The sequence below is a fragment of the Podarcis tiliguerta genome (assembly GCF_965153285.1).
Source record: "Podarcis tiliguerta genome assembly, chromosome: 2".
NCBI classification, from domain to species: domain Eukaryota; kingdom Metazoa; phylum Chordata; class Lepidosauria; order Squamata; family Lacertidae; genus Podarcis; species Podarcis tiliguerta.
This window is the reverse complement of record NC_139535.1, coordinates 116,540,695-116,554,081: the sequence shown is the minus strand read 5'-3', so window position 1 is coordinate 116,554,081 and position 13,387 is coordinate 116,540,695. Positions and strand designations below refer to the sequence as shown.

At 45.0% G+C, this 13,387-nt stretch overlaps 1 protein-coding gene across 38 annotated transcripts in view; it reads left to right on the top strand.

Annotated features, from left to right (window-relative positions):
- The first annotated feature begins 735 nt into the window (after positions 1-735).
- Positions 736-13,387, top strand: part of SMARCC2 (SWI/SNF related BAF chromatin remodeling complex subunit C2) — a 29,333-nt gene continuing 16,681 nt past the window's right edge. For 36 of the 38 annotated variants that reach the window (XM_083430370.1, XM_083430365.1, XM_083430346.1 and 33 more), the window contains exons 1-12: positions 745-919; positions 4,108-4,227; positions 5,368-5,453; positions 7,119-7,200; positions 7,286-7,378; positions 8,544-8,613; positions 10,046-10,115; positions 10,423-10,498; positions 10,723-10,854; positions 11,980-12,095; positions 12,624-12,748; positions 13,081-13,140. In XM_083430370.1, the coding sequence (XP_083286496.1) occupies positions 809-919; positions 4,108-4,227; positions 5,368-5,453; positions 7,119-7,200; positions 7,286-7,378; positions 8,544-8,613; positions 10,046-10,115; positions 10,423-10,498; positions 10,723-10,854; positions 11,980-12,095; positions 12,624-12,748; positions 13,081-13,140 (1,141 nt within the window). In that variant the 5' untranslated portion in view covers positions 745-808. Of the gene's footprint in view, positions 920-4,107; positions 4,228-5,367; positions 5,454-7,118; positions 7,201-7,285; positions 7,379-8,543; positions 8,614-10,045; positions 10,116-10,422; positions 10,499-10,722; positions 10,855-11,979; positions 12,096-12,623; positions 12,749-13,080; positions 13,141-13,387 lie in introns of all 38 variants that reach the window. The other 2 variants (XM_083430367.1, XM_083430360.1) reach the window with 2 other exon arrangements.

Here is a 13,387-nt window from a genome sequence, read left to right as displayed (position 1 = left end):
GGAGCCACCCAGAGTGGCTGGTGAAACCCAGCTAGATGGGCGGGGTATAAATAATAAATTATTATATTTCTATTATTGAAGATTCCTTTGTAATGCATTTCTCAAAATGCATTTGTGTCGTAAAGGTGCCTTACAATGATAAAAGCAATCTAGGCCTTGCCTGCAGGCTTACAGTATAGAGGAAACAGGAAAACAAGCAAATTCATGAGCCATTTGCACCCCAACCCCACGATATGGCCTGAGCCTTGTTTTCTTATTTCTCCCCAAGGGATCCCTTACTTCTACCTTTCCTGAATTCCCTGATCCCACTCACACTCAACCCAATTGTTAGCTACAACATTTCGCTTTTTAGCCCCCCCCCCCCGGCATTTTCAGCTCTCGTCCTACATTTCCTGAACTGAAGGAAAGAAGGGAATTTATTCTGGGCTACTTTCAGTCTCAACTTCAATCCGTGTCCTTTCCCATCACTAAAGAGAACATTCAGTCCCAAAATATACACATACATGTATGTACATGCATGCTGCATATTATATACACCCACACTTGTTTCCGGTGGAAGATGCGTCCGACCCCTTGCCGCCCTCCGCGTCTTGCGGCTCTCCGCCTGCAGGGGGCGCTTCGCCTCCAAACCGAGGCCCGGCTTTCCCCGCTTCCTCCCTTTCCCTCTCTGCCCAGGAGGGGTCGCTGCGTCGGGCCGCGCGGGGCACCGGCCGCCAGCAGAGGGCGCTGCGAGGGCCGCGGCGGCGCACGGGGCAGGGCGAGCGGAGGCGGCGGCGGCGGCGCGGCCCAGGCCGGCGGCGCTGGGAAAATGGCGGTGCGGAAGAAGGATGGCGGCCCCAACGTCAAGTACTACGAGGCCTCGGACACCGTTAGCCAGTTCGACAGCGCGCGCATCTGGCTCAGCAAGAACTACAAGAAGGTAGCGGCCTTCCCGCCCAGGGCCCGGGCCTCCTGCCTCGGCTCCGCCGCAGTCCCAGGCCGCCCGCGCCCCGGGAGGAGGGCGAGACGGGGGCGCCCGTCGCAGCTGCTCCCCCCGCTCCGGCGCCCCCCCTCCCTCCTCGGGACCCCGCCGCGCGTGCCCGGGCTGCTCCCCATAAGCGAGCAGGGGCTGGGGGCTTGTTGGGGGGGGGGGCGCGGCGCTGCAGGATCAGAAGGGATGGAGCTGGCGAGCAGAAGAGGTGCAGCGCGCCCCCCTCTTTTCCCATAGGGACCGGGGATCCCAGCGACCCCACCCCGCACCCCCGGGAGGGTCTCTCCGGCCGCGATCCCGCTCCGCCCTCCTCCGCCTGGCAGGACAAGGGGACCCCATTTTGGCATCCCATTGTTGTTTCCCTCCGGGCCGCCCAGGGGTGCAGACTCCCCCCTGCTCTGACCTCTGGGCGTCTTGTCACCTGCTGCCGCTGCGCGGCGCCCCCATTGTCCCTTGAAGCATTTCTCCCAGCCGAGTCCCTGAAAGTTTCATTCACTGACATATTAACTGACCTCCCCCACCCCCTTCTTCTTCCTCCCTCCTGAAGCAATCCCCAGTTGATTTCAATAAATGATCTCCCACCTGCTGAAACTGTGCAGAAATATAACAGGGCAGGAAGCATTAGTCTTCTGGAAACAGGGTGCACTGTAGTGGTTTTCTTTCCTACCTCCAGGAGAGCCGCTCAGCTGCCCCTTAATCTCTGGGGTACTTTGCTTTGCTTTCCCAGTTTATCTGATTCCTGTCAGCAGAAAATGGAAACGCTTTTGTGTGTTGCAGTTTACCTCTCTGCCTCTTCCTTTCATTAAGTCTGCAATAAGAGACTCCTCTCTCCAGATTACTGAGGCTATTTGCATGTTAGATCCCCTACTCCTTTCACCTTTCCTCTGTGGTCCTCTGATCGGCCGAAGGCCCAGAAGCTGAAATGAATGTTGATGGAATCTCCTCTCCAACACACACACATGTAATATGTGTGGATGGGCAATTTGAGGACACGTGCAGCCTTCTGGGATGAAGGCACGTGGAAGACTGCCTGGTAGTTTCTGCCTGGGTCTCTGCTGTTTGACAGTTGTATCCTTTCAAGCAAGCAGCATGGGTCTTGGTTCCCATGCTGTTTACCTTTGACCTTCCGAGTGAGAATGTCTGAGTCACCAGACAGCTTTCTGTGTTTGGAGTGACAGATTGTGACCTGATGTTCACCACTTCCCTTCAAGTTCAACTCTTGCCAGCCCTCATGTCATTTGCGACAACTCAAGGCACGGCATTGAATGGATTCTCATTCTAACTCCCATAATTTTACTAGCGCTAGCAATGTGGAACTTTAAAAAAATGCTGTCTTTAAATGTACTTGGAATGATCCACGCATGAAACTTTGTTTGCATACTTGGCTGGTACTTGCACACCAGGCAAATCAAGGAGGCCTGAGCTTCTGTTGTGTAGGGGTGAAGTTTAGCAAGGGTCCCTTTCTGTGGTCAGATCCCTGCTTCACAGTCTGCTGTTACACACAGTTAAATGGACCTGTGTATTAGTTAATGCATGGCAAAGTCACAAAGCCCAATGCTTAAAGAAATGTGATGGACCTGCTTCATGTATTTGCGAGAAAGAGTTATAGTTATAAATATTGTTATTTATAAGGTATAAAAATTCCTCACAGGAAGTATGCTTTAAAGCTTTAACACATAGCTGTCAACGTTTCCCTTTTTTTAAGGGAAATTCCCTTATTCCGAATAGGATTCCTCGCAAGAAAAGGGAAAAGTTGACAGCTATGCTTTAACAGATTTGACTGCAATTCTAGCTACACTTATCCGGGAGTATCTTGGAATACAGTGAGACTTATGTCTGAATAATTGCATTGCTAATATTGAGTATGTCCAGACTTTTGCTGAAACTCTTGTCCCAAAATTTGAAATGCTGTTTGCTGAGGGGGAGAGAGAAAATATATTCTTCTCCCTCCCACCCCACATTTCCCCAACAAATGTTCAGAGGATGCAAGCTAAAAAGAATAGGGCAATAGACACGGCAATTAAGAGGGAACATATTCTGAATGCACACAGTTACACCAAAGCACTATAGCACATAGATGTTTCTGCAATGTTCACACACCGTATCAACTTTGTTGATAGTAATTTCAAATGATGTAGTTATGTCTTACGTGCTGGGTAGTGTTCTCATCGTTGAGACTTCAACAAACCTATTTTCTTGGGAACACAACTTTGGAGATGTGAAATGTTTGCAAGTAAAACTATGAACCAGGTCACATCAGCGGTAGTTGTATCATACGAAATCTGGAACAATGATGGGGTGGGGTGGGGGTATTCTCCACAAGAGTATTGCGATTTTTTATGCCTGCAGCAGACTACAGAATGATTTAAGAATATAGTTGATTATACTCTCATCTGTGTGCCACCTGAGTTGATATGAAATGAGCTTCTGTGAAGTCTGCAGTGCTCTGCAACTGAAAGACTCATTGCCCACACATGAAAATGATTATTGTGCCAATTTGAGGCCATGATTCTTTGTCTACATAGGACCCCTAAAATGTCCTCATTATATACAGAATTAATTGAAAATAGTCATTAGTGTTAGGTGTTAGTTCAGTCCTGTGCTAGACATAATATTCAAGATTTCCCATTTTGACTGAAAGTTTTTAGAGGCCAGAACCAGCTTTGTTTAGTACCCACAGTTCTTTGGAGAACTCTTGTTGCTTAAGAGTGCTGTTCTGTGCCTAGTGGATCTTTCTTATTCCATAGTAGGATTGCTTAGTGTGTAGAATTGGATCTCTTTAGGTGTGCCATTTTTTCCTTCTGAAAAAGCATCTCTTTCAGTGATACTTGGAATCCACTTTTCATCCTAACCTGCATTGTAAGACACGCCTTTATCTTTATTTGCTGTATATATCTGTCTGTTTTCCTCTGTTGCCTCTTTCTCTTTTCCTTCTGAAAAACATAAAGAAAAGAATTGGTTGTGTCGCTACCAGTGGTCACTCACTTTAGGTTAGGGCATGTTGGTCATCGTAACCCAGTTGCTGAAAATGATGAATACTCAGTCTGTTCCTTGCCAAGGTCTCACATGTGCTTGATTGCTGCTTAAAAGAGTGATGTGGATAGGAGTCATCTAAGCCTCGGTCCTTCTTCCCGCAGTACATCCAAGCAGAGCCACCTACCAATAAGTCGTTGTCCAGCCTAGTAGTACAGCTGCTGCAGTTTCAAGAGGAGGTGTTTGGAAAACATGTCAGCAATGCACCACTCACAAAGTTACCGGTGAGTCTCACAGCTGTCTTGGTTCAGGTGTGGTCGAGAAAGAAAAGCATCTTCCGAAGGAGTAGGTTGCTTCTAGAGAGATCCCCTGTCTGTCTGTCTTGTCTGCCTAAGAACAGTTTAGTCTTCTTATACAGAATAAAATGATAGGCTGAGGTACTAGAAACTTGCAAAACTTGAACGTTGGAGGGCCAGAGTTATTTTTAGTGGTTCCTCATTCAGAAAGCTTATCACATTGGACAGAGGACTAGACCAAATCTTTCTTCCTGATGTGGTCCTTTACTATAGCACCTCAGCCTACTAGCTCATTCTAGTATGAAACAGTTCTGAGATTCTGTAACGATAGCAGGAATTGGGCACATAAAATACAAGGTTTTCCGGGGCTTAGCTATCTGCAGAACTCCATTGTATTTCCCTGTGTAAGCATGCAGTTCTGTGTTGTTGGGATTTTTCAGAATATTATGCTTGGGAGAGACACATAATAAGCAGTAATTATTGCATTCCCGGAGAAAACAATTGTGTCAGGTTTTGATTCAGGTTGGCACTGACGGATATTGCTCTTGCTATGCTCTTGGTTGTTCTTCTAAGCTTTGCTAGCTTGGAAGTCAGTTTAATCTTTTTGTGCTGTTTATAAAAATAGAGAAGGATAACATAAAACATTTACACTGATATAGCTTAACATAAAAACAAATTATACTGGCTATATCTACACCGCCATACAAAATTCAGTGCAAATATAATTCAAAATCATTTTAAATTTTGATGGCTTAGATCTTGTTGCTTTCCATGACTTCCTTGCAGCAGGGTGAATATAATGTTGCTTTGGTTGGCCCCTGAAAGATGGGTTCAAATTTTTATATTTCACTTCTTTGGCTTATTGCATTGCTATTCATCCAAGTCATGTATCCGTAACTCAAGTTACTTTGCTGGGCTTTAATCTCTCTTGCTTGATAGTCAGTGCTACCCTCTCTGGCCAGAGTTCAGTTATTTACTGTTAGCATCAGGCATTTTTTCTAAGGTGCTCTGAATTCTGTTGTTCTCCAGCCTAACAGATGGAGAGCTCATGAGATTTTCCATTAAGAAGTCAGTCTTCTGGAGTAGATGCAGCTCATCTAACTCTAACTCTGGCTATCTCTATTATAGATAAAATGCTTCTTAGATTTCAAAGCTGGTGGTGCCCTATGTCACATCCTTGCAGCAGCCTATAAATTCAAGAGCGATCAAGGATGGTAAGCATTTTTACTTTACTATTCTCACCACATTCCATGATAGGGTAGAGGTTTTTGGTTGTGTATTGGTAGGGTAGGAGTTCCTGCCTTCATGCAGAAATGAATTGACAGATTTGGTGCTTGCAAAAGAGGTCATTTGAATGCATCTGAATGTTGCTAACAACAGTTTCTTCACCTTCCATCCATTTCCCCCCCCCAGGGAGGATGGGGTTATAGAACAAGGACATTTTAGTTATTTAATTAAATTTATCTACCTCATCCTGCTAAAAAAATATTCTTGAACTTGACACTCTCCCCTTCAGAGATTAACAATGTAAGAATCTGAATATAGTTTGCAAAGCGACAATGGTACTGAGATAGTATCATTTCACAAGCAATGTTGTGTGTAAGGGAGCAACTTGCTGTTGTGGAGTCTTTAATCTGCATTATGCACTGAAAGCTGTATCATATGACTTTGAACAGTCATGGCTTTCCCCAAAGGATCCTGGGAGCTATAGTTTGTTAAAGGATGCTGAGAGCTGTTAGGAGACCAATATTCCCCCCACCGAGCTACAATTCCCAGAGTTCCCTGTGAAGAGGGATTGATTGTTAAACAATTCTGAGAACTGTCACTTTGTGAGGAGTCTCATAATAATAACTCTCAGCATGCTGAGCAAACTACAGCTCCCAGGATTCTTTGGGGAAGCCATGAGTACAGTGGTACCTCGGGATGCGAACGGGATCCATTCCAGAGCCCCGTTCACATCAAGGAGCAAACGTAACTAGTGACGGCAAGTCTGCGCATGTGCGCGTCGCTTTTCGCTGCTTCTGCGCATGCGTGTGACGTCATTTTGAGCGTCTGCAGATGTGCGAGCGGCAGAACCTGGAAGTAACGTGCTCCGTTACTTCCGGGTTGCCGTGGAGCACAACTCGAATGCGCTCAACATGAAGCATATTCAACCTGAGGTATGACCGTATTTAAAGTTGTATGATACTGGTTTAAATGTGTAGTGTGGATGTGGCTGCTTGGAGGCAGTGATATGAATGAGGAGTACAGCCTTCATGTTACCATTTTTTATATCTACCCCCCAGGATGCATTTGAGTTCACAGTGCTAAATACTGCTCTAGCTTTATCATAATCCACATTCAAATTTTTCATTGTGTGCACGTTGTGTTAAACGATAGTTAATGTTTAATTGCGTTTAACTATGCTTTTTTGTGAGTGAGCACCGTCCTGGTAAATATACTCTGAAGTCCCAGCTTTGCTCCTCTCGCAATTCTGACCATACTGTGCTGGGAGCGAAGAGCCCTGGGCTCATGGTTTGCTTCCCCCAAAGAAACAACAAGCAACAAGCCAAGAATAAACTTTAGGTAGCACTCATGGTCTGTTTGGGGAGGAATGGATGACAGGCCCAGGTTTCTTTGACGCAGTAAGCCAAGGCTTGTGGTTTGTTGCTTCTGGCACAGCCAGGAAGTGGGGGAGAAATGAGGCAGGGATTCTTGAGCAGCACACTGGCCATTTGCACTGAACTGTAGTTTAACATCAACTATAGTGATGTGTGAACCAGGCCAGTTGATTCTGTGGCCCGTTTCCACTCTTCCTCAAAAGTCTAGATTTGTAAAATAGAACATTTAAGAAACGTGAACTCTGATTTTTATTAAGGTTGCTCTTTTCTTCCAATAAGGCGGCGTTTCGATTTCCAGAATCCATCACGGATGGACCGCAATGTGGAGATGTTCATGACGATCGAAAAATCTCTGGTGCAGGTAAGGTGATTTCTTTCCCTTTCTCTGCCCTTTTATGGATTTCTGGCCACCAGGTGCTCATCTGCACTGTTTATTTTTCTTCCAGAACAATTGTCTCTCCCGACCTAACATCTATCTGCATCCAGACGTTGACCCTAAATTGCAGGCCAAGCTGAAAGACATTGTGAAACGGCACCAGGTGGGTGAGATTGCAGAACAGCATTAGCTGCGTATCATAAAAATTTTCAAAGGGTCCTGCATATCTGAAAATGGCTGAGATTGTGATATGCTTGTTTGCTTGGGAATTAAGAATAATATAGCAGTACATCTGCTTGCTTGCCACGATGCTGTATGTAAGTTTTCACTTTAATAACATGTCCACGAAGGACCTTTAAAATATTAAAAGAAGTAAGTCTCTCCCATGGAATGGTACATGATAATTTGGTGACCCCCTTCTACCAATGAATTTTGTAAAGAGGGCATTTAAAAGTTGGGAAATACACTGAACAATAATGCTCTGATGGTGTGGGTACTTAAGCAGTTCAGCACTCCTACCATGCCTGTGAGTTTACAGAGTAATGCGAAACAAAAGGCTCAAGGAGAGAATAGTCTAAATAGTCTAAATAAGCACATTGCAGGAGATAATCACAAGGAAAGCAAAAGATGTGTGTGAGCAGTTCCAGTTCCGCATGCATATACAGTGGTACCTCGGGTTACATGCGCTTCAGGTTACAGACACTTCAGGTTACAGACTCCACTAACCCAGAAATAGTACCTCGGGTTAAGAACTTTGCTGCAGGATGAGAACAGAAACCGTGCTCCGGCGGCGCAGCAGCAGCAGGAGGCCCCATTAGCTAAAGTGGTGCTTCAGGTTAAGAACAGTTTCAGGTTAAGAACGGACCTCCGGAATGAATTCAGTACTTAACCCGAGGTACCACTGTATTTTGTTTTGTTGGGGAAGAGAACTAAGGGCATCATGGGAAAAGTGAGTTTTGTGCGGAAAAGAGGTGCTACCATGTAGGACTTCCAAGTGGGAGTCCTGTCATAAAGAGCTGCAATGGAGAACAGGTGGTTCAAACCAGTATAGGCTGACCAAAGAGAAGTAAGGCCTACCTAAACTGCTTACAGGGTGAGATGCTTCGCCCAAACCTAAGTGGTTTTGGTCCAGTAATGAGGTTTTAATAACTGTTTCAACTCTTCATAAGCAATTTGGGCCTCTTGCTAGTGTAGCATGGCGTTGAGGAAGACAGGTTTAATTGCATATAAATAACCTTTTCCAGATAGCTTTCATTCTGTAACCTGCCTCATTATGAGGCATAACCTGCTGGAATTCAGATGTTCTGGTCTTTATGATCTCTTTCCAGGGAACAGTAACAGAAGATAAGAACAATGCTTCCCATATTGTCTTCCCTGTCCCTGGTAGCCTTGAAGAAGGTAAGGTTTCTGTCTATTTCCATTCAGTTGTAGAATTTTAACTTTCATCTTGCTGGGTGATCTCTGGTTGTTGCATGCTTGATTATCCCACACTGGGTTGTAGCTAGATGTGCTGATAAAACAGTCAGCAAATTGCAGTGCTACTCGCATTTTCCCCAGTAGGGGAACGACACGTGTGCAGCTGGAGTGAAAGAGACCACATTTAAAGCAGCAACGATAGAAAACAGCTCATTAGTAAAGGGCGAGGGACTGTTGTGGTGGTGAAGGAAAGCAGAACATGATTTACAAACCATTTAAATCTAAAGAAGTAAAATACCATATTTTTCGCTCTATAAGACACACTTTTCCCCCTCCTAAAAAGTAAGGGGGAATGTGTGTGCGTCTTATGGAGCGAATGCAGGCTGCACAGCTATCCCAGAACCAGAACAGCAAGAGGGAGAGATGCGCAGCAATTCCTCTTGCTGTTCTGGCTTCAGGGATAGCTGCCCAAAGCCTCTTCAGCGAAGCAGGAGCGTTCCTCCCGCTTCGCTGAAGAGGCTTTGCGCTGCTCTGCTGAACCTAGCGCAGCAAGAGGGAGAGCTGCGCAGCGCCTCTTGTTGTGATGTCTTAGCCTGATCCTCCCTCCTCCTTCCTCTTCAACAACTTTTGATTCAGAATATTTTTTTTCTTGTTTTCCTCCTCTGAAAACTAGGTGCGTCTTATAGAGCAAAAAATACGATGGTACTCATATTTTCTATAGCACCTTCAGTGTTTAAAATACTTTATAGCTTTTATTCTGCGTATCCCAGAATGCACCATTCTTAGGCAGGATACTTGGTCCCCATTGCAGTTACATTTCTCTTGCTTCCAATATTTGTTAGCCACTACTCTCCTATTCTTCTAGGATATCTGGGCTGTATACAGCAGGCATGACTAACGAGGCTGTATTCAGCAGGCATATAAAACAATCAATTGAAACAAAGACGTTTTTCAAAAGTTAAACAATAGAACAAATTAACAACATAAACCAATACTTAAAATATTCAGGCAAGTAAGGGTTATGCCTGGCACAGAAAGTATTGTTGTATGGCACCAGTCCATCACAAGGAGGCCTATCTGCATTACTACATAATGTATCCCCCCTGCCCTGCAAGAAACAAAACAAAAAACCCAACCCCGTATCTGGAGAAAAGCCCCCACTTATGATCTTACAGCACAGGCAGGTTGAGTAAGCTTCCCTAGGGTGGAAATTGCACAAATGGGATACCGCTGCTGCCTCTGCAGATGGCCTCAGCTAATGCAGGTGCAGCCATTCTTTTACCCAACTTCCCTTACAGGGACTCAAAGTAGTTCACTGTAAAAATGCTGCACAATACAAACGGTGTGAAATAAAGTCTTTCCAGAGTGAATTAATACCTTGATCGTAATCATCCATGTTTACTCTTTCTTGTAGAAGAGTGGGTTCGCCCGATCATGAAGAGAGACAAACAAGTCCTCCTGCACTGGGGCTACTACCCTGACAGGTGAGCAGGAGCAGGGTTAGCATCTGTCCACTGTAACCTTCTCAGTATAGGTATAGGAAGCATGTTTCCCCCTATGTATTGTAGTGTGTATTTGCAGCTGATGCTATCAGTTTATATCCTCTGCTATTTTTGTTTTCTACTAGCTATTTCCTGTAAATTTGCAGAATGTGAATCTGGCTAAGCTTTTCCAGTTTCTGAAAGTGGGGTATAGATGAACTTGTGCCTTAATTCCCGCGTCCATTCCTTGAAACTGGCTACATTGTGCAGGAGAGGTTTTGAATCAACTGCTACCTGCTTTCCTTCATAGCTATGACACCTGGATACCAGCAAGTGAAATTGAGGCCCCCGTGGAGGACGCACCCACACCAGAGAAACCCCGCAAGGTAAAGGATTGCCTTAATTTGATGTTTGAGTACAAAAAGAACTTGGGATTGGGTCACTCAAGGCAGCTGTCACAGAATGTGAGGCTCTGGATTCATGTTATGTCCACTGGGCCAGAGACATTCCTTTGAGCCTTTCCTTGTTGCAATTTTGGATTGGGAAGTGGTTCATTTCCCTTCTTGCTTTAAGGTGCTCAGTGATGGGTTTCTCTTCTCCTCACATCAAGGTTCATGGCAAATGGATCCTGGACACAGACACTTTCAATGAGTGGATGAATGAAGAAGACTATGAAGTAAATGATGAGAAGAGCCCTGTCTCCCGCAGGAAGAAAATCTCTGCCAAGACTCTCACTGATGAGGTACGATGCTTTTAGAGAACTTCCATTTCTTTATAATACTTTTGGGATATCTTGGGTATACCTATGTTCTAATGAGAGAAAAACATAAGACCGAGAACAAAACCATCTCTGACCAAAGCATATATAGGAGCATGATATTTCAGACCCACCATTTCTGTGTCCACTTCTTGTATTATTTTGGTCTTTTAAATAGAGTTCCTCTGTGCCCTGCAACGCTTTTCTAAACATACAAAGTAAGGCTACAGGATCAGAATCTCATAGCGCAGATTCATTTTAAGACAAAATCAACCTGTTCTGTGAGATTCCGATCCTATACAGTGGTACCTCGGGTTACATAGGCTTCAGGTTACATATGCTTCAGGTTACAGACTCCGCTAACCCAGAAATATTACCTCAGGTTAAGAACTTTGCTTCAGGATGAGAACAGAAATCGTGCTCTGGCAGCAGGAGGCCCCATTAGCTAAAGTGGTGCTTCAGGTTAAGAACAGTTTCAGGTTAAGAACAGACCTCCAGAACGAATTAAATGCTTAACCCGAGGTACCACTGTAGCCTTTCTTTGTATGATGTTGTGTGTAGTGTGATCCTGAATGTTCACACTTGCTCACAAATGTAAGAAGTGCCTCGCTGGATCCTACCAAGTTCCATCTGGTCCAGCTTTCATTGCAATAATTCCAAAAGCCCTCAAGTTCTATATGGTCCACCTTCTGTGTTCCTGTGCCTTATACCTGGCTCATATTCTGGACGTGGGCCAGCAAGTCATTGCTCCTTTGCTCTACCTCAGTTCCTGTGCTCCCCCCCTTTAAACAATTAGACACAATTTCTGTAGGAAGGAGATCAAGCCACACCTGTTCCTGCTGTTTGAATATGTGGGGAGTTCTCTCATATAAAAAAGCATCCAAGCTCTCAACTTCCATCTCCTGCCTAGCAATAGATGGTGTGAGGCTGCTTGTTGTGTTTTGACACACAAAACAGACTATTGACTTCCTGTGAACTGAGGTCTCCCAACTGTAATGGACTTGGTGTAGAATGTGAGGAACAGAAGCCTGAGAAATGTCCATTCACTGTTTCCTCAGCAGAAGCTGATCATTGCTCCTTCTGTACAGTTGCCTTCTTTCATCTCTCTAGGTTAACAGTCCCGACTCAGACCGACGGGATAAGAAGGGAGGAAACTATAAGAAAAGGAAGCGTTCTCCCTCTCCTTCACCTACTCCAGAAGCAAAGAAGAAGAATGCCAAGAAAGGGTGAGGACAAGCTTTTCCTTTTTTTCCCTTTTGGGTTGACTAGATATCAACTAGCTCAGCCTTGATTTTATTGGTTCACTTGTGTCTCCTCCCCCACAATCCCATAAATTACATTGTCTTTAAAGAAAGATCGGAACTTGAAGTGTTCTGCAATGAGGCCTCCTAGTACATTCCTGAGGACACAGATTATTGGCAGATAATCAGCCCATCACGTCCACTCCATTGACTGATTACACTGCTGACTCCCACTTTCTGTATGCAGCTGTGGATTTGCCACATGAGCACATGACACTTTCACCTAATTTTCCTTTCTTGAGAATAAGCATCAAAGTGCCTTCTTACCAGAAGTGACACTTAAAGCTGGAAGAGAAACCTTTCTCCTTTTGGACAAAAACATTGAACATAGTGTTTGCTGTGTACAACCAAGTCTTTATGCTGCCCATACATGATGGAGTCCAGGGTGTTCAGCTTGTATTAGTTTGCTGCAACAAGGCTGGTGGATCTCTCTCCTTACACCTCCCTCCACAGGCCTTCCACTCCCTACACCAAATCCAAGCGTGGCCACCGTGAAGAGGAGCAAGAAGACCTCACTAAAGACATGGATGAGCCTTCCCCTGTCCCTAATGTTGAAGAAGTCACACTACCAAAAACAGGTCAGTATCACAGCTTTTGGACTTGCATAGCTACTGTCCTTTCCCGCACTCCACATGGGTCCTGGGGTCACTAGGTCAAGATTGTGCTAACCAGTGTCTCCACCAAAAGTAGTGCTGTTTCATTGCTTTGTGAACCAGTTTGATGAATAAAACAGGTCCTCCCCCCCCCCCCCCCAACTCCATTTCAATCTCTCTGCCTGTCTGCTCCTTACAGTGCAATAGGGGAATATATGAATCTTCCAGGAGGTGCTTCTCTATGACAGGGCAGGTGGGAAGAACCTTTGAGAATTTTCTCTCAGTAAAGTATTCCTTCCTTGTTCTGTCTTGCATAGTTAACACCAAGAAAGACTCTGAATCGGCTCCTGTGAAGGGTGGCACCATGACCGATTTGGGTAAGGGATATTTTTCCTTTTGTTATCCCGCTCTTGGTATGGGAATAAGTGCATGTTCTTCAGTGTTTGCTGGATATTAGGTAGCAATAGTAAACCACAATAAAGGCTCATTGAGTAGCACCCCCCCACACACACTTTGTTACTGTGAAGAACCACATGTTGGAGGGCATGAAATTCACTTCATGTGAGTATTGAAAACTGGTCACCCCTGAGTCCCGACTTGCGACTAGTGTCCTGAGATGCTATA